This window comes from Sorex fumeus, unplaced genomic scaffold (assembly GCF_029834395.1).
Source record: "Sorex fumeus unplaced genomic scaffold, SorFum_2.1 ptg000034l, whole genome shotgun sequence".
Classification (NCBI taxonomy): domain Eukaryota; kingdom Metazoa; phylum Chordata; class Mammalia; order Eulipotyphla; family Soricidae; genus Sorex; species Sorex fumeus.
Window position 1 is genome coordinate 35,053,926 of NW_026606091.1, and position 25,058 is coordinate 35,078,983.

At 45.7% G+C, this 25,058-nt stretch overlaps 1 protein-coding gene across 2 annotated transcripts in view; it reads left to right on the forward strand.

Moving 5' to 3' along the window:
- The window catches only part of NR4A3 (nuclear receptor subfamily 4 group A member 3), a 48,967-nt gene that overhangs the window by 15,320 nt on the left and 8,589 nt on the right, over positions 1–25,058 (forward strand). For both annotated transcript variants that reach the window (XM_056117145.1, XM_056117146.1), the window contains 2 exons: positions 11,223–11,422; positions 13,374–13,552. In XM_056117145.1, coding sequence (XP_055973120.1) covers positions 11,223–11,422; positions 13,374–13,552 — 379 coding nt within the window. The remainder of the gene's footprint in view (positions 1–11,222; positions 11,423–13,373; positions 13,553–25,058) is intronic.

The following is a 25,058-nucleotide window of genomic DNA, read 5'->3' on the forward strand; positions in this document are numbered from 1 at the left end:
GGGAAGCACAAGGTCATCCACACAAGAAGCAACTAGTAAGACTCTATAGAACAGCTTTTCTCACAAGGAGAAAGGTTATTTTTCGATGGTATTATGTGTCTGCCAGTTCCGGGATGTCCTCTTCTAAGTTCACTTTATTGTTCCTAAATGTAAGTGATGATATAAACATCTAAACATAAGAGATTTGTAGGGGGAGAGGGCTGGAGAAATAGTACCGTTAGTAGGGCACTTGCCTTGCATGGATACAATCCCTGGCCACCAACATGCTCCCCTGCCCCCAAAGAGCAATCACTGAGCACAGCACCAGGGGTATGTCCTGAGCAACACTGTATGTGATCTGTCCCAAAAATATTAACTAAAAATTTTACTGTTTCTCCCCTTCTTTTTATTTGGAAAGAGCAATATCAGGCATGTGCTCTACTAAATCAAGCCATATCTCAGCTCAAGAATCTGTGTTTATAAGAACTGTCTTGTTTAACAAAATTGAATTTGCTTTGTTCTCTGAAAAATGAACCTACTTTGAACTAGGCTGCGTCATATATATATATTCTCACAGAGTTTGACAAAAGCCCCAACTTAATATGGCTTTTGAAATTATCCTTCAGGAGCCAGAGAGACAGTTCAGCAGGCTGAGCACATACTTTACTTGCAAGAGGCCCTGGTTCAATTTCTAGCACCACCTGGTCTCCAGAATCCCATGGATGGAGCCTCTGAGCACAGAGCTGGGAGTAGCTCCTAAGGACTGATCGAGCATGGTCCAAGAACAAACAAAAAGAATATTCATATGAAGTTTTAAAGACGTTCTCTGTAAAGTTTTATATTTGAAAATTCAGAGAACTGATGGTGACCTCTGGATCATCTAATCCAGAGATTCCCAAACTTTTGTTCTGTTGCCCCTCACCCATTTCAGAAAAAAATCACTCATCAGCCCCTCGGAAATTCACTTCTTTAACAAACAGACAGTCCCTCACCCCCCAATTGCACCTGAGACTACTACCATCCCCTGGCTCCTTCCATCAACCCCTGGGGGGCAGTATTGCCCTCTTTGGGATACACTTATCTAGTTGAACCCCCATATCTTTAGAGGAGTAGATAGAGGCTGAGAGGGTAAGTGGCTTGCTCCTGGAGGTCATTGGCAGAGCTATTACTGGTGCAAATGTTTCTGTTCATCACACTATCATTTCTATTCAACTACTACATTTTTAAAGAGAAATTTAATGTATTTAAATTACAATAGTATCACCTTCACTTAGTTTTTTGTTTGTTTGTTTTGTCTTTTTAATGTTCTTGGGCCATATCCAGTGGTGCTTAAGGGCTATTCTCAGCTTGGTGTGTGGGGTCAGTTTTTCCTGGGTGCTGGCTGAGGAGAGGAGATGGAAGCTGTGAGTTCCCTCTGCAAAGCATGTATTCCAGCCCCTCGAGTGATCACTGTGGCGCTGTCTGCTGATTTTTCCAATGACAAATCCATGGGTTGGAGGGACAATACAGGGGTAAGGAGCTGGCCTTGCATTCAGCCAAGCCTGGTTCAATCCCTGCCTCTGGATAGGGTTCCCCGAGCACCACCAGAAGTGACCTCTAAGCACAGAGGCAGCTGTAGACACACCTGAGCAACAATAGGTGTGGTTCAAAAACCAAAATTAATTTAAATAAAGTAAAAGTGTAAACCATTTAGAATTGGATAAGTAAAAAATTTAAACTTTTCATTTATTTCCTCCTTATTCTATTTTCAGGGTAACATCAGTTATGTACTCCCACTGTTTATTATACCATGCTTATTTTATTTCATTTAATTCAGACACCTTTTGGCTTTTGGATCAAACCAGCCTTAGTAAGAGTTTACTCCTGGCTCAGTACTTGTAGACCAGGGAATGCCAGGGATTGAAAAGTATGTGTACTAGCCCTTTAAGCTTTCTTCCCAGTCCTACCAGGTTTGAGTCAAATCATGAACTTGACCAGAACAATTTATTAAAGATTCTAGCTGCCCCTGGTGACCTCGCTAGACAAATGAAATAAAAGAAAAATGTTTGCCAGGCGGTACGTTTTAATTTTTTTTTGCACTGACACATGTGCTTTTTAGGTAAAGGTAAAGGTAAAGGCCCTCCCGTTGATCATCGATTTGCTCGAGCGGGCCCAGTAACGTCTCCATTGGAGACTTTGTTGTTACTGTGTTTGGCATATCGAATACTCTTGGCAGCTTGCCGGGCTCTCCAAGAGGGGCGGAGGAATCGAACTCGGGTCGGCCATGTTGGCTGCTTGTAAGGCGAACGCCCTACCGCTGTGCTATCGCTGCAATTTTAGGTAGTAAATGAGCAATGCTCCCCACTCGTGGGAGAGGGAGATGGAAGCATTGTGTGTGCTCCAAATCCCAGAGGGAAGGAATTTTGAGAGGCCGGATGAGAGCTCCAGCTCTGTGAAGTGCTCCTGGCTCTGGGACCTTCACTTCGCCTTTGGGCCAAACTTCTCTCCTTCAAAAGTGAGCTCAGATCATTGTATATCAGTGCAGTCAAAACATGTCACATTTGATTTGTTTCTCCTTGAAATGTTGCTATTCTCTGCCTCACAGTTGCTTTTAATTTAGCAATACAAGTATATATAGATACTGGGCTTGGCATACAGAACCTGCATAATTACCAATGAGAAAATATACATAACATCCTCATTAATTGGTCATTTCAAGTATGTTTCAGCAGCTAGGATGCTTTTGGGTAAGGACTGTCACGTTTTGTAATAACAGTTCCAATTACACAAGGTGCTGCCGAGATAAGACCAGAAAAGTGCCATTTGAACATGTTAATTGCATGTGGAAGACCAGGGTTCAATCGTTGGTATCACAGATCCCCTGAGTACCTCCAGGTGTGAACCGCTCCCCCCACCCCCGCCAAGCAAAAAGCCAAGAATAGTGTTCCAACTCAACCCAGCACAGCTGGGCATGAAACAAAACAAAACAAATAAATAAAAACATGTTAAGATGGGCCAGAGAGTAGCTCAATGGCCCAGAGCATATGGTTTCCACACAGGAGCCCAGGGTTGAATCCCCAGCACCACATACTCCTCAGAGCACGGATAGGAGCAACCCCAGAGAACTGAGCCAGGAGTAGCCCCAGAGCACTAGGAAGTATGACCCCCACCCCAACCAGAAAAAAAAAAAGAAATAAAAGTTAAATAGAGAGCCTAGGAACAAAAGTGGCTAATACATGTTAGACCACAAAAAAAAAAAGTTCATGAAGTTTCTTCTATAAAGAGAGTAGTTTTATAAGCTACTCAGAAAAACTTCTCAAATGGCCACCAAGTCACTGGATGATACCAGGTTCAGTTTCTGCCGCACTGTGGACCTCAGTTTCCTCCTCTGATTGAGAGTATATTGTTGAAGCAATTGCACTCCTGGGATCCCTTCCAGCCTTTGCAAATCCTTGACAATCTGACCACTACACCTGCTCTCCATGCACCCTGCATCCATTCAGCTTTTCCCAGAGTGTGATGCCCAGACTGCCCCTGTGGGAAAGAGCAGGGATGTTCTCTTAAAGAGACAGGTTCCTGGGGCTGGAAAGATAACGCAGGCTGTAAGGTGGCTTGCCTTGCCTTTGGCATGCTGTAAGAACAGCTCACTTTTTCATGGAACCTCTTGTCTCTCAAATTTTTGGCGGGGTAAGGAGGAAATGTGGAACAGATACAGATTTTCCAGAAAGTAATTTATTTCCCTGAACAAATGCATAGTGGACAGCTCCTGGGCAGCAGCCCCTGTTCTAGAGCAGGGAGCATTGTTAAGCCAGAGAACCTGTCAGCCCGGAGCTTCCGAGCTTCCAGAGTAGTGAAGGGCAAGAAGGAAATGAGAAGGTAGCTGCAGTGATGCCATGGGGAGAAGAAATGAGTTATGTTTGTTATTGGGGCGAAGGGGGAGAGGCATTTAGATCAGAAAAGAAAAGCATTTGGGAAAAACTATTTTCATTGCCAAATTTCTGGTGTGTAAGAAATAAAGCATATGAATATATAGTTTGCCTCAGAGAATGGCCGTATCTTGAAATATATATATATATACATATATATATATATATATATATGTTAAACATTCAGGAAAAAAGTGACATTTTTAAGGAGACATTAGATGTTCTCTTTTTGGTTTGGGGGCTGTGCCCAACAGTTCATGGAGGTTAGCATCCAGTACTGTGCTGGGGGGGTAGTTCCCTGCAGTGCTTGGGGGGAACACGGGCACTGAGATTGGCCCTGGGCCATCCACATGCTGAGTGTGGACTCACCTCATTGAGCTCTTCCGGTCTGAGATCAGCCATTCTTAGTCTGAGGATTCAGCTCAGAGCACACGTGTCACATACCTGAGCCTGAGTTCCATCCCTGGAACTGCAAAATAGAAACACATTAACCTCCCAGTCCTCCTTCTTACCAAAACAAAAGCCAAAAAAATTGGGTAGTTTACCTATTGAGGTTTAGAGTCCTATAGAGCAGAGAAGACTCGAGTAAATGCCCTGTTATGAAAGCATCGCATTGCTAAATGTTTAGGGCTGATGTTCACTAAGGGTCTCGCCTTCTCCCATTCAAGCAATGTATCTTAGACCTTTGCTCAAATCTGACTTGTATAAAACCCTGGTAGCTGCTCTGTAGAATGTACAGACGCAGGTTCATTTCACTTGTACGCATTGTTATTTGTTGCTGTGGACTGTGATTCTAGGTCCTTTTGAGAAATCACCATTGGCTATGACTGTCAGTGGAATGCTGTATCTATGACTGGAGGCAAAGCCAGGTTTTTGGTGGGTCAGTTATCTGCATAGGTTAGAATAAAACGTTATCAAACAGGAACAAGATACAGTTTGAGGGAAGGGGACAAGCCTAGAAGTGCTTAGGGTCTACTCCCAGCTCTGTGCTCAGGGATCACTCCTGGCATGCCTTAGGGGACCATATGTGGCACCTAGGATAAAATCAAAATCAGTCATGTGAAAAAGGCAAGTGTCTTACCCTTCTGCATGATTTTTTCTGGCCCCCAAGATACACTCTTAAAGTCTCTTCTTTGTTTAAACTATGTTTGATTCAAATGAATATGGAATAAATATTCATAGATTTTCTTTGCTGAATACCAAGCCTTCTAGTCCTGAGTCACAGTATGGTAGGGTAGCACAGAAGGAGAGCCGGGGTCCAGTTCTTCCAAACTGCAAGACCGGTGTTTTGGGCTTGAATTTTTATACAGCTACTGGTACAGGCCAAAAGGAATCTAAACTGCTTCTCTAGTTTGTTTTTGTTTTTGCTTTGGGGTCACATCTGGTCGTGCTCAGGGCTTGCTCCTGGTAGGACTTGGCGGAACCATATGGGGTGTCAGGGGTTGAACCCAGGTCAGTCATGTGTAAGGCCAAGTGTCCTACCCACTGTATTATCTCTCCAGATCCTATTTTTTTTTTTTTAAATCACGTTTGGATTGTCATTTCTTTCCCTCCAAGCCTTGGATGCTGACCCTCCACTCACCCCTAAGTAGCTGGTGGCTCAGGCTGAATCTGCTTTTGTTCCAGAATTCTGGACTGTTGACTATAATCCCAGTAGGTGAACCACTGGGTGGTTCACCACCACAGTGGTGTTGGCTGAGGTTGGGCCTGGGAGGCTGACTGGCTTTCCTTCTTGCCAGATTCCATCAGAGAACACGGAACCTACAGGGAGGCAGAGACTGTATTTTCGAGTGTGTCGGTTATGCAGTTGTGAGCCCAGCAGGGCCAGAGGCCTGCAGAGGACCCCAGGCGAAAAGCTTTAGAGGATTCTGAACAGATATTGGAAGCAGAGAGAGCAATGACTCGTCAGCCTTGGTTTCTAGTCCTCTGCTAGTTGTTAGTTCTCTCCTCTCCACTTAACACACTATTTTGAAACTAAAGAGTACTGAGTCAGGCCCAAGAGGTCAAGGTGATGGCCTTGTATTGATGCCAATTTGATCCTGGCACTGCATGGTGCCCTGAGCACTGTCAGGAGTAATCCCCAAGCACAGAGCAGGGAGTAACCCCTGAGCACTTCCAAGTGTGGCTTAAAACAACATACCCCTGTCCCCAAGAGAGAATCAGTGTCAGATTTTAGGCAATTCTAACATCATACTTGGTGCCCTGAGCAATATTTAGGATCCTGGAAAACGAGCGTCACCACCTGGAGCAATCACCAGCCCAGACCTCAGTCTGGGCCATAAAACACACCTTAATAAATGTAAAGGACTGAAGTGTTCTCTCTCAGGACTCAGTGAAATGAAACTTGAAAGGCAGCTGAATGCAAGAGGCAGGAGAGGCAGGGAGCAGCAAGCCCAACTGCTTCCTACAAGACAGACAAAACAGGTCCAGAGATGCCATGTGACTTGGCTGTGGCTGCACAGCTGTAGGGCGGGTTAGTGCCTGAGCCTGGGGTAGGGAGGACCCCATGACCTTCCCTCCACTCTGTATTCCTACTCCTTTGGAAATGTTCCAAGTAGAATTGGGGACTTAAATTTTTTTACTGAGGTCCTGGGAGTTCTCAATACTATTAATCACACTTTCATACATCCATCATTTCAACGCGAGATAGACCGCTTCCCTCCACCAGTGTCCCAAAAACCCCTCCGAACTGCATCTCCCCATGTAAGCTCAGTTCTATAGACAAGACCTTTAGTGCCAATAGTTCCCTTACTATGTTTATTTTTTTATCCCACTATGGGGGGGGGGGTATCTCTCTTTGTCTCTGTCTCTCTCTCTGATGACACCCAGGCACATACAGAAAAGAGCTGATTTCCTGAAATTTCACAAAATTGTAAATCAATAATGGCTGGTAAATAATATTTTTTTAAAAAGGAAATCTTTTCTTTTTTAGAAGTATATAAAATTAAACAACAAATATTATTGATAACTGCTGTTGCATTTTAAAATTTGCATGAAATAGATAAAATGTAAAATTTAGTAAGAGTGAAGAGAATTAAAAAAATGTAAAGGGGAGAATCTGACTAGGCCTAAAAAAGTATAAAGTGTGTGTGTTTTTTAAAAAAAAATTTATTTATTTTTGCTTTTTTGGGTCACACCTGGCGACACACAGGGGTTACTCCTGGCTCTGCACTCAGGAATTACTCCTGATGGTAGTCAGGGGGAACCATATGGGATGCTGGGGATCGAACCCAGGTTGGCCATGGGCAAGGCAAATACCCTATCCGCTGTGCTATCGCTCCAGACCTAAAACGTGTTTTTAAAGGTGGTTCTGCCCTGAATTTCAACCAGGAGAGCATATGGAAGTAGATTCATAAGGGAGGAGAAAGTAAGAAATAAGAATATTATGAGGCTGGGGCTGGAGTGATAGCACAACGGGGAGGGCGTTTGCCTTGCATGTGGCTGACCCGGGTTCGATTCCCAGCATCCCATATGGTCCCCCGAGCACCGCCAGGAGTGATTCCTGAGTGCATGAGCCAGGAGTAACTTCTGTGTATCGACGGGTGTGACCCAAAAAGCATAAAAAAAAATAATAAAAATAAGTAAATAAAGCCTTTGAAAAAAAAGAATATTATGAGGGGCTTGGGCTAATAATACAGTGGGTAGGGAGTTTGCTTTGCTTGCAGCTGACCTGGGTTCAATCCCTGGCATCCCATATTATCTCCTGAGCACCACCAAGAGTAATTCCTGATAGCAGAGTCAGGAGTAATCCCTGAGTATTGCTGGGTGTGACCAAAAAAAAACAACAAAAAAAGAGTATAGTGAAGTCCTTTTTTCAGCCAGGAGTATGTGTGCTAAAAGGTAGTGAGGGCGTATGTCTGGGACCAGGAGAAGGCTGGTATCCTGGACAGCCTTGGGAAGGGCCACCCCACCTTCCTCCTCTTGAACTTGTCTCCTATATCCAGTCACAGAACGCTCAGAACTGCAGAGAATCAGGGGCTTGGTAGGATGACTGGGAATGAGGAGCTGGGGCTCTGAACTGGATTTAATGCTCTAGGATCTTGGAAACAGGGCTGAAAGCTAGAAGGCTCTGGCCTCACCCCTTCCTTCCTGAAGAAATACACTCTCCAAGGTAACCAGTGAGCAATATATATATATATATATATATATATATATATGTGTGTGTGTGTGTGTGTGTCTGTGTATGTGTGTGTGTGCACACACAGAGATATGATCACGTTTGCATCACCGCAGCCACATGTTGAGAAATCTCCCATTTCATAGAGGCGATAATTGAGGGTCGGAAAAATGAAGTATTTTGTCCCCAGAAATATGGCGGAGCCCTTTCATTTCACAAATGAGGCACCTGGTCAAATCTAGGATTAAAGTAAGCCAGCCTCCTCGGGGGCTATTCTGGTATTTTGTGACACCACTTTGGAAAACACAAAAAGACAATGAAGAAACTAATTAAAACAAGCACCTCTTTTCCACACACCTCAGCCTTCCTGCAATAAGCCTCTGGTGGCCTATTGGCTGTTTCTTCTCCAGTGAGATGAAAGCATTGTGGTCAAACCCACCATGGCTATTTAATCAAACAACATTCAGCCACAATTTATTTCTATAACAGCCAGTCACCATGCTGGTGATAGAGATACAGGACCACTGAACACATAACTCCAATTAGAACAAAGTGCTCTGTAAACCTCAGACCAGGAGTGAAAAACACTCGAAAGTACAGGGCCATGTTTAACTTCCTGGCTGTACTGATGTTGGTTATACAACTTAGAACAATCACTTAGTTTCTTTGAGCTTTAGTTTCCTCATCTGTAAAAGAGGATTCAGATCCATGTCCTAGGAGAGTCCATGAGAGGTGGAATGGAGACACTCTTCCCGTGTTCACGTGGAGGAAATGAGTGTGCATATTTCCATGGGGATGTCTGCAGATCTTTTAAGTGTGGAGATTGTCCCTTGAGTATTGTCTTGAGATCTTCCTGAAGCAGGAAAGCGCTCCCTCCAGTGACTCAAGCAAAATCGATGAGAACTGCAGCCCTGGTGACTGAGCTCCTGAAGTTTAAATCTCACTTCATTCTTTTTAGCTTAAGTTGTCACATGTCCTGATTCGGGTGGCATGTCACTGCTTGCCAAGACCTCCCCTGATTTCTCCTTTCCTTTCCCCTTGCTATGGCTGGGATGACCAGGAGCTGCAAGCTTGGTTTTGATGCTTGTATGTACCTAGTCACGGTGCTGCAGACTGCACTCTTGCTAGAAGTAGGGATCCCACACAGCACTGTCTCTTGTGTGTCACTCAGCACCCTCAAGTGTGTCAGGCAGATGCTTTTTTGTTTGGTTGGTTTTGATCCATACCCGGAAATGCTCAGAGGTTACACCTGGCTCGGCACTCAGGAATTATTCCTGGTAGTGCCCGAGGGACTATATGGGATGCCGAGGATCAAACCCCAGTTGGCCTAGTGCAAGGCAAACACCCTACCCACAGTACTATCTCTCTGGCCCAGACAAGGGCTTTACTACTGAGCTATCTCCAGGTCTCTCTAGTTTGTTTTATCTCACAGATACCTATGAAAGAAAAAAACATAAGAGAAATCATTCTCTTCTTTAATTCTGTAATCTCCCACATAAGGAAATAGGTGAGACTCACCTAGAGAGATCTTGCTAAAACAGTTTGTGGACCCCCACCAGAGTTTCTGGCTGAATTCTATAATTCTGGGGTCGAGCCAAGATTTTCATTTCTAGAACCTTCCCAGGTGCTGCATGTCCAGGAAGCATATTTTCAGAACTGAAGGTTGATTAACTATCTTGTTTGCAGAGCGCTATGCTACAACGAACTCTGTAGGTGTGCAGTCCACTGGTCCACTGACTCTGATCCCTGGGGACACAGTTTTCAATTTTGGCTACCTTCTGAAATTACCTGGAAAGCTTTTAAAATTCCTGATGATTAGATCCACCCCAGACTAGTTAGATCAGCATCTTTGTGGCTTTATTTTTTTTTTAAAGCTCTCTAGAAAGTCAAGACTGAAAACCACTTCACTAGTGGCTTAAGAAGTAGCTTGGACAAGCGTGATAACTTCTCAGTATCTGCATTGCAAACCATAAAGCCCAAAAGTAGAGAGAGAATATGGGGAATATTGTTTGCCATGCAGGCAGGGAGAGGGTGGGAAAGTGGGGGTATACTGGGGATATTAATGGTAAGAATGTGCACTGCTGGTGGTGTGGGTGTTTGATCATTGTGTGATTGTAACTCAAACATGAAAGCTTGTAACTGTATCTCACGGTGATTCAATTTAAAAAAATTAAAGAGAAAAACGAAAAGAAAGAAGTAGCTCAGCGAGTTGGTGTACAGACTTTGCATGTGTGCTTGAGCGCAAACCCTGGTAGCACATGGTCCCCTGAGCACCACCAGAAATGACCCCTGAGCAGAGAATTGGGATTAGCCCCTATGTACTACTGGAGGTGGCCAAAAAAAAAGAAAAGAAAACTGTTGGGGTCTGGAGCGATAGAATAGGGTGTAGGTATTTGCCTTTCATGCGGCTGACCCAGGTTTGACCCCCACTATCCCATATGGTCCCCCAAGCACCACCAGGAGTGATTCCTGAGTACAGAGCCAGGAGTGACACCTGAGCATTTCAAGGTTTGACCCACAAAGCGAAAGAAAGAAGGAAAGAAGGAAGGAAGGAAGGAAGGGAGGGAGGGAGGGAGGGAGGGAGGGAGGGAAGGAAGGAAAGAAAGAAAGAAAGAAAGAAAGAAAGAAAGAAAGAAAGAAGGAAGGAAGGAAGGAAGGAAGGAAGAAGGGAGGGAGGGAGGGAGGGAGGGAGGGAGGAAGGAAGGAAGGAAGGAAGGAAGGAAGGAAGGAAGGACGGGAAGGAAAGAAAGAAAGAAAGAAAGAAAGAAGGAAGAAGGGAGGGAGAGAAAGGAGGGAGGGAGGGAGGGAGGGAGGGAGGAAGGAAGGAAGGAAGGAAGGAAAAAAACCTATTGTTCTAGTGGGACTTAAGCTAATTTATTTAGCATTATATGATAAGAAAATACTCTATTATACCACAGGGCCACTGTAGATGGTACTGAATGCAAAAGAATTTTTTAAAAAATGAAAGTCAGGTTTGGGCCAGAAATAGCTCAATGGGGTGGTCATCGTGCTTTGTAGACAGAAAGCCTGGTTCAATCCCTGGCGTCTCATGGTTCCCTGAGCACTGTTAGGAGCAGTACCCAAGCACAGAGCCAGTCATAGCCTCTGAGCCTCAGGGGGTGTGACCCAAAATGGGGCAGGGTATCAAAACAAAGACTGAGGATTAATAGTTTTGGAAGAGCCAAGGATCCTAAGGCTGCGGTGTGTGGTTTGCTTTCCAGTACTGTCCCACTGACCAGGCCGCAGCAGGCACAGATGCTGAGCACGTCCAGCAGTTCTACAACCTTCTGACCGCCTCCATTGACGTGTCCAGAAGCTGGGCAGAAAAGATTCCCGGATTTACTGATCTCCCCAAAGAAGATCAAACGTTACTTATAGAATCAGCCTTTTTGGAGCTGTTTGTTCTCAGACTTTCCATCAGGTAATTATTACTGTTTCACCTCACTCCTTTCTTTCAAGAAGTTTGAAACTTGCTACGTTTATGAGTCTCCTGTGAAAGGTTCGCTCAATGGGAAGTGTGCATAGGATCTGGCATTAAAAATCTGAGCAGAGAGATGGTCTGTGTTGCATGCAGTCACCACTAGTTTGATCCCTGGCACCATGCATGGTCCCCCAAGTACCACCAGGAGTGATTCCTGAACAGAGTCAGGAGTGAGCCCTGTGCACAGCCGGGTGTGACCCTAAAACCTAATAAAACAAACAAAAAACCCCCCAAAACTACAACCTGGCATAAATAAAGTCTATAGGAGCATTTATAATTGTTTCTTCCTAGCTTCCTTTAATTTGCTGATTTTTAGGAGATGGAACCACCATTTTTTACCAAACTTCATAGGAAAAAATATCCTCCTTCCCTGTCTTTCTATTCCCTACCTATTCCTCTGCAGTTTCATCTGCTACCAGACACTTTCACATAAAATACAGATTCCTGTGCCTCATTTCCAGCTATTCGGTTTGGAGTTGCCTTGGGGAGTGTCCAGAATCTCTTTTTGTTTCTTTTTAAACCATGCTCCTATGATTCTGATATTGGTGAACTGACATCCAGGTTCCTGACTCTGAAACTCACTCTATCTTGTGTGCCTCTCTGGAGGATCTGTGGGCAAGACAGCAATAGATTTTCGGCTAGAATGCTAGTAATGGGCATAATTTATGCCAATCTCAGAGCACAGGAGCTGAGTCAACAATGTAGCTGTGATCTGTTAGGTGGGCAGCAAAGCAGGTGATAAGCTTGACGTGGGCAGACCCCTTTCAGCAAATTTTCTCCAGTGCCTGGCCCAGGAGGCTCAGGGTGCTCAGGACATATTTGCTCAGTAAAAGAATGAATCCAATCTTCATCCAGAAGCACCATTAAGGAGAGAATGACTTGTTGATAAAGAGAGACAAAGATGTGGCAAGAGTTTTAAAAGTTAAAGGAAAGCAGGGCTGGGGTTGGATGTGGTGGAGAAAATGCTTTGTATGTATGAGGCCTTGGATTCCAAGGAGGGAGGGAAGGAGGGAGGGAGGGAGGGAGGGAGGGAGGAAGGAAGGAAGGAAGGAAGGAAGGAAGGAAGGAAGGAAGGAAGGAAGGAAGGTTGGGTTACACTAATGTAAAGACTAGATTCAGAATCAATTCCACACTCAATACTCATTGAACTCCTCTTGTGTATCAGGCACCGTGCCTTAAGTCCTTCATTTCATCCTCATAATAACCTTAGTAAGTAGCAATGAAAGTAAGGAAAAGGAAGCCCCAAGAGATGAAAGGAAATCCTAAGCCCCCCCACGCCCTCCCTCCATGGGTCAGAGGCAGTTTCCAGCTGGAAGTGTTAGGGCTCCCTTTATTAGAGGAGACAGGGTGATTTATGGACATAACAGAAGTATCATGGAAGTTAGGCAGACCCCTGTAGAGCATTCCCACCTGTAGAGCAGGGGACACAAAACTCAGCATCCTTTCACCTGAGGGCATTTGCTCTGAACTTTGGGTGCCTGTAGAAACTCTCAGTTCTTAGAATCTCCCCTAGTGGAATTGTAGTGTCTGGCCTCGGGTCTTGGGAGTTCTCTACATGGAGAGAAGTGAGGGACAGCCACATTGAGGGATCTGGGGTGTGTCTGGGGCTCTGTGCTTCACCTCCCATCCAGCCCCTCTGCATAGATGTCTCAGATGGTCCTAGCACAAAGTCAGAGGGCACCCATTCTCATTTTCATGAGGACAGGTGCTCCCTGAGAAAGTTAGTCAAGGAAGAACTGGTGGTTTATCTCAGGAGCACAGATGTGGGGTATCTGGCAAGTTTCCCCATACTGTGCCGGGATCGGAGCACTGTCCCATGGTTGTGTGGGGGTGGGGAGACCCCCATGTGTTGTGTGAGGATATATATCACCCACTCTGACCTTTTTTCCAGGTCGAACACTGCTGAAGATAAGTTTGTGTTCTGCAACGGACTCGTCCTGCATCGACTTCAGTGCCTTCGTGGATTTGGGGAGTGGCTCGACTCCATTAAAGACTTTTCCTTAAGTTTGCAGAGCCTGAACCTTGATATCCAAGCCTTAGCCTGCCTGTCAGCACTGAGCATGATCACAGGTAAGCACCTCCCTGCGAACCCCAAAAGGACCACCACCCCACTTCTCTCCCATTCTGGGATGTGGTGACTTCTGGCTTTGGCTATACCAGAAAATTAGGAAAATGATCACTGTAACTGTTCTTTAATCTACTGAGCTAAAACCTAATTTTAATGGTGACAGAAACCAGTGAATTAGCATGAACTAGGAAAGATGATTTTTAGAGTGTTGAGTTATTGTTACCTGCAGACTCAGTACATAAGTATCTGTATTTCTGCAAGAGCTTTTTGACAGTGGGTCTAGGGGCTTTGGGGTTTATTTATTGGGGGGTAAGGGGCCTTAGGTGGTGCTCAGAGGTTCAGGGGTCCCACCAGTGATTCTTTTTTTTTTTTGCTTTTTGGGTCACACCCGGCGATGCCCAAGGGTTACTCCTGGCTTATGCACTCAGGAATTGCTCCTGGTGGTGCTCCGGGGACCATATGGGATGCTGGGAATCGAACCTGTGTTGGTCATGTTGGCTGCATGCAAGGCAAACGCCCTACCCGCTGTGCTATCGGTCCAGCCCCCACAAGTGATTCTTGACTAACTGGGATGGCAATAAATTATTACAGGGGCCTAAGGATGTGGTTCTACTCTGACCCTGTAGTGCTGGGGGTCACTCCACTGTACTAGGAGCTCCCCACTATATTTGGGGAACATGTGGTCTCAGAAATGAAAACTGCATTGGCCTAGCCTATGTCCTACCCACTCGTGCTGTCTTTCAGTACTCAGAGCTTATTTTTCCAGGGGGACTTTGGGGGAAGATGATCTAAGCCAGCCTATTTCCCTAGGGTATTGGGGCAAATCTACTTCCTTGTCCCCATTTGGGCTCATGGTTCAAAGACAAATCTAAGAACTATTCACCTTTCTTGAATCACCTGCAATGGCAAAGGCTATAGAAGAAAATTATTCTTTGTCCAGGGCTAGAGCGATAGCACAGTGGGTAGGGCGTTCGCCTTACAAGCGGCCAACATGGCCGACCCGAGTTCGATTCCTCCGCCCCTCTCGGAGAGCCCGGCAAGCTACCGAGAGTATTCGATATGCCAGACACAGTAACAACAAAGTCTCCAATGGAGACGTTACTGGACCTGCTCGAGCAAATCGACGATCAACGGGAGGGCCTTTACCTTTACCTTTACCTTATTCTTTGTCCAAAGCAAATGGGGCTCAACCAGAAACACAAACAAGACGCAGTTTCTTGGAGTTGGCCTTCTCCCTCCTAGATGCCTGTCTCTTTCTGTCCTTTGTAGATCAGATCCCAGGGAAGAATGAGCAAGGAGACTGAGAAAGGCCCAGGGGGTGGGGGGGGGGGGCACCTCCTGTGACTGCCCTGCTGCCTCCTCCCTCCTCCCCTTCACAATCACAGGTTGCTGCCTGAGCTGGTCCTTCCCAGTCAGCCTGGGGTCTGACAAGGCAGTTGTAGCAGGTTAAGACTCCTGGAGAGGACAGCAGGTCGTGGGACTCACCTCCCATTCTTTCCACCTGATCTGAGGACAGGCAAGGCTGTGTGAGGACAACGGGTCATGTCTGACACTCTCTGGGTGGTAGAAAAACATGCTTTTCAGGCAGGTGGTGAATGTAGGCAGAGGACCACATCACATCCTGAGACGCAGAGGGGTCATCCTCTCTGGTGCCTCTGAAATGCATGTTGTTTGCACGGACCTTCCTGTAGGCTAAGGTGAGATGTCGTGTGAGTCCCTGAACAGGTTAGGCTGCCTTGTCACTTACTTGTCTCGGTGATAGTGGAACAAAGGAAGTGATACACACAGAAGCGGGAACCAAGTATGAGCTTATTTCCTTAATATTCCAAGTGGAATACACATTCCTCCTGGTTTTTGGTTCTGGATGAGAAACTCTTTTCTTTTAATAGGGGCTACTAGAGGCTTCTAAGGCAGAAATGAACCAACCCTAAACAAGGGAAAACTTAAGAATAAGATTTTGACTTTGAGAGCTTGCAAGTGGAATAGAAGTATCCCTGATTATCATGGTAGGGGCACAGTCAGATGACTTCAGCAGGACTGTAAAGAATGATAAATGTGGCCTACCCAGTACCTGGCACTCCATATGCTCTCCTGAGCCCCGCCAGGAGTGACTGGTATCAGGCAGGAGTAAGCCCTGAGCACCATTTATTATAGCAGTCACAGGCTATTTAATACAGGCATCTGGGGTGCAGGCACCACTAGGTTTGCCTATTCCCACCTTACCCCTCCCCCCAAAAGACTGGTAGTTCAGAGACCACTGTTGGATAAAAACTCTTCACCTCAGTTTCAAAACCATTCAATCCTTCCAAGGGTATCTAAATATTCCAAACTAGAAATTACTGAGCTGGTAAAATAGTTTAGAGGTTAAGGTACTTATTTGCATGGATGGCCAACCCCCACTGGACCCCTAATACTACATGTGATCCCCCAGTACCACCACGAGTGACTTGATCTGGGTGTGCTAATATCTGGTCTAATATTCCCCCCTCCACCTCCTTCCCCACCCCCCCAAAAATCCCTATAAAGTATGGAGTTTAATTAGTTAAAACAAAAGAAAACACACAACAAAACAAGAGTTGGCCAGGTATTAGTTGCTCATGTGTTTGCTGATGGAGGCAGTCTGGTGTGTGTGTGTGTGTGTGTGTGTAGGGATGAGAACCCACTTCTCCAGGGGAAACGGAGCATGCAGACTCATTTGAGAGATATAGTCCACAGTGTGGCTGCATGAGTAGGTATAAAGTCCTGAGAGATTGAAATGGTGATATTTCCTTCAAAGGAAGTGACTGGAACTGTCTGTGGTAAAAGCCAGAGATGGTTTCAGGCTAAATGGAAGGCATAAGAATCTTCCACTTAGACCAAAACTTGCTAGTCATTAAAAACGAGGCTGTGACTAGTTTTAGGATGGAAACAACTCAAAAACAGAGTGGTGGGAAATGCCTTCGGTTTGGTCAGGCGTGGCTAGGCCTGAAGTACGTTTCACACCTCAGGGAGGAAACTGGACTTGTAGTGTGAGAGCAGAGGGGATGCACAGAGCATTTTGACTAGAAGAATCACGGGCAGACCAATTGTTTAGAAAGATCTCCCCTGATTGATGGTTTTGAGTAGACCAAAAAGATCACCCTGTGGTGGCTTGTTCTACAGTGAAAATGCCAGTCCAGGTGTCAGAGCCATGATTTCAGCCAGGTGTGGGGAACCTTTTTTCTACTGGGACCATTTGGGTATTTATTATACAGGTTATTTAATACAGGCATCTGGGGCGCAGGCAGCTGACGAGAATCATATTTATCTATATGTGTTTGTCCCGACCAGTACTACAACCAGGCTGTATAATTTTGAAGGCCTCATCCCCTGTTTTAAGGCCTCTGTCTTTTATTGTTTGGTTCAGTAAGTGGAAATTCCCAAGATGGTCACTAGTCCATCATTGATAGCCAGTTTAAGCCAGGGTATCCCACCCTGGAGAGATGTGTGGTTTGGTGCGAGAAATAGAGTCAGAATTAGGAGAAGATGGTACCAGGCCTGTTTATGTCTCAGTCTGTGGCATGACCTGCAGTCAGAGCTGGCCTGCCTGTTTCTGGGGAGACTTGCTCAGGGAGAAGTCTGACAAGTAGGGACAGTGGACTCTGCGATGGAGCACCCTCAGGTTCCCCGAGAGGGGTCTACAGCGAACACTTCCGTGCTATGAAATCAGGCCCCTCATCTCTCTAAACTTATTTCCTTCTCATCTATTCTTGTGAAGCATCACTGAGGAGCATAGAAAAAGTCTTTCAGCATAGCCAAATGGCTAAGGAATGCCCTGAAATTGGGCACATGTCTGCCCCTTCCCTGAGCACTGGGTAACTAGTGGTCTGAGGAAGCAGGTGGTGACCTTGGAAAGCAGCATGTCTGTTGACTCTCTCTCCTCAGGAGCTTGAGGGAGAGGCTCAGAGAAGAGTGAGGGGGGGAGGGAATCTAGTCACACTTACCCAGCACATCACTTACCCACACTTACCAGTAGGTCCTATCCCCACACAAAAAAAGTCCCTTCCCTCCTTTCTGGACCCAGTAATACTCTGTGACACGTCTGTTAGATGGGGAACCAAAATGGGTGAACACATATAGAAATGGCAGGGAAGGCAGAGCCAGGGACCATGCTCAAAGGGCAGTGTGCACTCTGGTGGGTATTAATTTGCACTAGATCCTAGAGCATCTTAACTGAGTGGCAGTGATCATTCATGGTGATTGAGGCCTATCAGTTGCACTGTTGGCTTCAGGAAATTCATGTTGAAATGGTCTACTCATCAACCACCTAGACCTCATGAAAAGAAAATGAGGTCTTAAAAGTTTCACTTCGGAGCTGGAGCGATAGCACAGCGAGTAGGGCGTTTACCTTGCATGCGGCCGACCCCGGTTTGATTCTCAGCATCCCATATGGTCCCCTGAGCACTGCCAGGAGTAATCCCTGAGTGCAGAGCCAGGAGTAACCCTGTGCATTACAGGGTGTGGCCCAAAAAGGAAAAAAGAAAAGTCCCACTTCCAGGAAAATGATTAGGAATTTGAACAGTATTGGTAGTTTGCAAAATTACGGCCTTTCCCCTCTGCTACATCCTCCCCCACACTGTACGTTCCTTCTCCCTCCACCTCTCTCCACCATTCTGAAAGAGTGGGCGGCTTTTCCTTTTATAAATCTTCATGTGTTAAATAGTCCTGAGGATCTGCTCTAGGGTCCCAGAATTCATGTATGCAAGGAGGAGCCATACATGAATTCTGCTTATGGAAAACAGAGAGCCTCTGAGGAGTTATATAGCACTGTCGTCCCCGCTGTTCATCAATTTGCTCAAGCGGGCACCAGTAACGTCTCCATTATGAGACTTGTTGTTACTGTTTCTGGCATATAGAATACGCCACGGGGAGCTTGCCAGGCTTTGCCATGCAGGCGGAATACTCTCAGTAGCTTGCCGGGCTCTCCAACAGGGGCAGAGGAATCAGACCCAGGTCCGCTTCATGCAAGCTAAGCGCCCTACCTGCTGTGCTATTTCTCATATATATATATATATATATATATATATATATATATATATATATCATGACCATGTTATAAAGAACTCCAAGTGTGGTAAGCAGTGTCACATGCTTAGAAGGACTGAATTCAGCACCTAGCAAGTCAGGTGACTGCTAAGTTTGGGAGGTGGTAGAGTATGAAGGAAAGTGAAGGTGCTGTTTGTGAATGGCTTCTCAATGAGATAACATCTAGACATGGGAAGAGCAAGGAACCCAGAAAGCAAGAATACAGAACATCTCAGCACAATTTAAGGGTGAAGCAAGGACAGTGGAATGGTCTTACACATGTGTTAAGTCACATGCATGAACTCAATAGAAAGAAGAAAAACATTTTTTTTTTTCAGGGAGCTCTGCAGCTCCGGGAATCAAACTCAGGGCCTCTCAGGCAGGCAAGGCCTGTGTTCTCCTACTTAAACTCCATCCCTAGCCCAAGACAAAACGTTTCAAAGTGCAGGCACATGTTTCTGGAGGAAAGCTGAGAGGGAAGGTAGTCGTTCATTGTGGGTCTGTGGTTTGGGTAGCCAGAGCAGAGAGCGCGTTAGAACCACATGTTAGGACCACAGGTTTTAGGAAAGGTTAAGGATTTTCAGGGGAAGCGTTAATTCTATGTTATATTTATCTTATGGCCTCATATTGAGACCTAAGCTCAACGTTCCATGCATTGCCCATAGGATGAAAAGGAAATGACATTGAACAGGCAGTTAGACCTGGGACCAAGGGCATGTTGAATGCCCACATGTCACTTTAGACATGGAGTGTTCCCTGAGGGTTTTATTCCCTCAGGGGAGGAAGTGCCACTTTTTCTCTTCTGCATGTGGGTTTTTCCTGGTCCTCTTGGAGTTGGACTATAAGACCGAGGAGGAGGGCAGTGGAGGAAGGGTAGACAGCAGTGAAACAGTGACAAGGCAGGCCTGGGCAGGTGGCGATGCTATCACACCCTCAGCCAGCTGTCTCCCCAGAACTCCCTGCTTTCCCTCTACACGGTCACCTGGTTACCCTGTTTTGGATTATCAGCTATGCTGAAGGTAAAGCTTAGCCAAGCAATCAAGATTTTCCACAGGAGGGTTTTGTAGATTAGAAGCTGGCATTTAAGCTTTCTCCCTACTGCTTCCGAGCTGTCTGACATCGGGCAAATCCATGACCCTCTCTGAGGTTCAGTTGTTTTCAAGTTTTTCACAGGGATAAAGATGTCTACTCAGAGGCTTGCTGTCAAGCCAAAATGAACTAGTCTGCGCTTTGCAGAGGAAAAATATAATTAGATGAACCTTCATCTTTTCTTTTATTTTAAAAGTGAAACAGTTCTTTGGTTGGGTTTTGGTTTTGATTTTAACCTGGTGGCAGTGCTCAGGGCTCACTCTTGTTTCTGTGCTCAGGGCTCACTCCTGGCAGCATACGGGGAACTGTATGTGGTACAGAGAATCGAACCAGGGTTGACTACATGCAAGGCAAGCGCCACAACCCCTGTACTATCTCTCCAGCCAAAGTAACATAGTTTTATTGAGAGCAATATGAGGAGTAAGGTGGAGAGAGAATGTGACATGTTGAAGAGAGAATATGGGCTGCCTCAGACAGGAAAGAGCTGAGAGGATACATCCCTGGTTGAGATGCAGGCCAAGCTCAAGATAGACAATCAAGATAGACCTTCACTATTATGATCCCAAATTTTGCTTCTGTTTTGTTCCGTTTTGACAAAATACGGGCAGTGCTTAAGGATTGTTCCCAGCAGTGCAACCCCATACAGTGCTAGGGATCCAGTCCGGGGCTCTCCAAAGCAAGTCATGCACTTTATCCATCTCTTCAAACCATCTCCCCAAGTCTCAAAAGGTCTCACACCTTTCTAAGATGTGTAAACTCACTTAAAGCACCAGAAGAATCTATTCTAACTAGACTATAGATTTCTCCCCACCATCCTTTCTTTCCCCTCAGCTGTCATTAGTGTGATGACTGGAGACATGCCACACACACACACACACACACACACACACACACACACACACACACTGTGGCTGGATTGCTTGCTGAGCTCACTGCAGTGCTTTCACATGCCCTCACACAGTGTTTCCCGTAAAACACTCCTGGCTGGATTGCTCACACCTCTTGCTCCTCATGGTGTTTACACACAACAGGCTCCATTGCACCAGAGCTGGCACCTGTTGTAGCCCCAGAGCTCCCAGCCAACACTGGCTGGGATGCCAGCATGACTGTCTGTGCATGGGCAGCACCGGGATGGAATTCATGGCTGCACACTTCTGAGGCAAGTGGCACCTTTAACTACTGAACCACCCTGCCCTGACCCACAGCATAGTTTCTTAAGGTCAGAGAGAGTCTTTTCATTGTTTATTTTCTTTTGTGTGGTACCACACTGGACAGTGCTCAGGGATTACTCCAGCTCTTTACTCAGGGATCACTCCTAGCAGTGCTTGGAACCATATGTGATGCCGGGGATGAAAGCTGGGTTGGCCATGTACAAGTGCCTCTGTACTATTATTCAGACCCCAGAATCTTAATTATCTTTATAATTGCATTTGCATTCAAAGATATCTTGCATGTGGCTAGGAATGGTAGCATGAATGGGTTATTTGTGGATGTCAAAAGACCTCCCAAATTAAGAAAATCTGGATTAATTATTTTTAGCCCAGCACTCTGTTATTGGAAAATAGTTGGAAGGACCAGGGATGTAGTTCATCAGTACAGTACTTGCCTTGTATGTGTGAAAAGAAAGGGAGGGAGGGAGGGAGGGAGGGAGGGAGGGAGGGAGGGAAGGAAGGAAGGAAGGAAGGAAGGAAGGAAGGAAGGAAGGAAGGAAGGAAAGAATTGATCAACAGGCTGGAGCAGATGCTTTACATACTGAAGGCCCAAGTTCCCTAGCACCACGTTATCCCCTAACCATGCCCAGAGCAACTCCAAGCTAGCCAGGCCTGCTCCCCACCCCCAAAAAGAAAGAAAGATTAGTCCTGAAACTTGAAGGACTAATCTTATTTCAATTTGGATTGAGTAGTGTTGTGCATCTTCCATGTGCCTGGCATAAACCCCTCTTCCTTAATCTGTGCTTTCATTCGGAGGCTGGCCACAGACTCTCTTAAGTCAAAGACAGACCATGGGAAAGCACTGCAGTGGCCTCCTCAGGGCTTCAGGGTGTCCTGGTCAGCATGGGCTCAGTGTTAGGGCTGCTGTCGCAGAGCAGGTTAAGAGGGACATGAAGTTAGCAGTAAGCCGCCTTCCCGGGGAAACCATGGCACTCAGAGCAGGACCAGGACATCCTGCTTGTTTGCTGTGGTTTGAACCCCACTCTTCCCTCCCCAGGAGCCCTCTTCTTCCCTGTGGGATCATTGTGGCCACCGGGCTCCACTCGTGCAAAACCAGCTCCTTCTCTTCTTGGTGGGACCCAAGACCCCCCAAGAAGAGAAGGAGCTGGTTTCCTTCTGGGAAGGAGCTCCTGAGGGCGCCTGTCCCTTCTTTCCTCCTTCCCTGTCTGCTCTTTGCCCTGAGGGAAGAGAACTGACAACGGGCATAAGGGGCAGAACTGGGGAATGGAGGAGGAAAACACGGAGCCAAATAAAAGAAAAACTTCCTTGGGCCAAAATGATACCTCAGAGGACTTGAGTGCCTGCTTTGCACATAGGAGGGTTCGGCTTCATCCCCAGACACTGCTAGGAGCAATCCCTGAGCCTCTGAACACTGCTGAGTGTGGCCCAGAAACCAAAAGAAAGTAGAAGAGAAACTTTGCTAACAGAATGATTTGAAGTCAGCCTAAGCAGTGGTGAGGTGCTTGCATGCGCGTGAATCACCAGGCATCTTGTTAAACACAAGACTGTCAGTTAAGCCTGGGACAGGGTCTGAGATCCTGAATATCTAACAAGCTCCCAGATGTTTTGGAAGGTTTTGTCTAGGGAACCACCACTGAGTGGCCAGGAATAAGAGAATCGATGAGCATCGGGTTCCCTGAAATTAGTTAAGAGCTGCCGTTCTCAAATATTCCACGGGAGCCTCCATCCCAGGGCCTCGGTGTGTGTTATTTTGTGTAATGTTGCTTAGTAAAGAGATTTTGAAGTCCCTGCATCAGGTTACAGCAGAGATGGAAAGCAGAGACCAGTCAAGAGCCATTCCTGCAGCTGTCAGTACTGCTTAGATAACAGAACTTAAAGAGCTGGCCCTGAGGCCCGGAGGTTGAGAGGAGCAGGCAGATGGCCTGGCCTGTCACAGAGATGATAAGGAAAGTTCTTGCAACAGGCAAAATAAGATGCGGTGGGCAAGGGCCTGCTAGAGGTGATTATGAGAGTGGAGGAGATGGTGGTGCTATCATGAATCAGTGGTTTCAGGGAAGTGGCTGATGGGTAGAGAATGTTAATGAGTTGAATTGTGGACACAGGATACTTGCTGGTATTGACTGGGTATTTGCCAAGTCAAGGATGGTTCCCAATACTTTATCAATGCACTCATCTCTCATACCAACCATTATTAGCATTACTAACTTGTTATATAAATGTAAAAGCAGACCCAAAGTCACTCAGTTAGTAAGAGGCAGAGCAAAGCTTTAGCGCCGGAAAAGCTGTTTCCAAAGCTTCTGCTTGGAGAGGTTTCAGGGGGTTGTGAAGTTCTTGCTGCTTTGGACAGAGCTCCCCAATAGTTTCCAATCTGTGTTTGTTCTGAGAAACTTATACATTTCGAATTCACTCGAAGATATTTTGTAGATCCTTCATCTTCCACTTATACTTTCATTGAGCAAATATTTATTGGGTGTCTCATGTGCAGCGGGCCCGGTGCTGAGTACACAAGGGAGAGAGCAAATAGCTTCTAACCCTGTGGAGATTCTATTTCATGGACAAGGCAGGCAACTGCCACCTAAATATCTGATTTCAAACTCTCAGATCCCCCTAAGAGAAAACCAATAGTGTGTCATAGGAGAGCATGATCTCCACTCGAGATAAAAGGGGCAGCTTCCTAGAAGAAATAGTTGATCTGTGATTTAAATGAGGTATACATCCAGGGCCAAAGAGATAGTGCAGCAGGTAAGGCACTCGCCTTGCATTCAACTAACGTGGGTTCCATCCCTGGCACCACATATGAGCCCCCAAAACCCACCAGGAGTGATGCCTGAGCTCAGAGCCAGGAGTAAGATGAGCCAGCTGGATGTGGACTCCCAAGAAATAAATAACAAAAAAAGATGAGTGCATGTTAACTAGGTGAAAAGGGAAAACACTTGAGCAAATACCTAAATAGCTCTACTCTCTTCCTTTCTTTCTCTCTCCCTCTCTTCTCCTTCTTCTCCTTCCCGCTCCCACTCCCCCTCTTTCTCCTCCTCCCCCTTCCTACCCTCCCCCTCTCCATCATCCCTCCCTCTGCCTCTAGCAGAGATGCTTGTGGTATGGAGAGCTAACAGACACAGGAATCTTTACACACTAACACCACACACAGGTTAGGAGCACGAGTTGCTGTTTCTTTGTTTTGTTTCTGTCTCTAACCCCAGTGGCTATAACTGAGGATAGGTAACTCAATAAATATTTGCTGAAAGAAGTAATTAATCAATTAGTTAATGAGGTACACAGAAAGCAGAAGGGAGTGACAGGGAGTCTGAGTTCATCTCAGGATGAGGCAGAACATCTGAAGCAGGCGGCTGGGTATAGCGGAATATCTCTGGACTTGAAGTGAAAGAATTCATCCCTGCGTTTATTCTGATCATGGGCACATAATGCTCTGAGCTTTAGATTTTGAATCTATTCAATAAAGAGCATCTTTGTCCTCCTTAATTCACAATACAATAAGGCACAATAAAATAATTGAAGTGAAAGAGAAGATGGGTGTAATAGAAAATGCTGTTACATTTATCTTTGTTGTCAGGGTGAAATAGTGAATTCCTGTTCCAGTTCATACCAGACAGCTGACATTGATCAGAGTTTGCACTAAATGAGTCAGGTCCTTTCCGCTTCACATAAGCTATGATTCTGACACATAAAACCTTTACTTAACCATACAGATCTAGATGTTACATTTCAGAGTTTTGGATGCATGGTGTCTGTGTTAAAATATTAATGTATGGTATAAAAAGTGATGGAGAAGGGACTGGAGAGAGAGTATAGCAGGCAAGGCATTTGCTTCACACGTGGCTTGTCTCAATTCAATCCCCAGCACCCTACATGGTCACCTGAGCCCCACCAGAAGTGCCTTTGCACTCAGGAGTGACCCCTGAGCACTGTTGGGTGTGACCCAAAACAAAACAAAAAATGATGGAAATTAAAATGCAAGCAATACTGAGAAGCTTTTCTCGTTCAGTTATGGATAAAGATCTCAGACTCAAATCTGTGTACGTTTTTCTCAGAAGAAGGGAAATACAAAGGTCTGATTCCTTTAAGATTATGCTCTCTATTTGCATTACAGCCCCCAATTTACTAAACTTTACCAAGGAAAAGATGGGGTCCCTAAAACTGAAATGTCAGAGTTGGGGGCTTTAAGGAATTTCAGACTCCTAGGAAG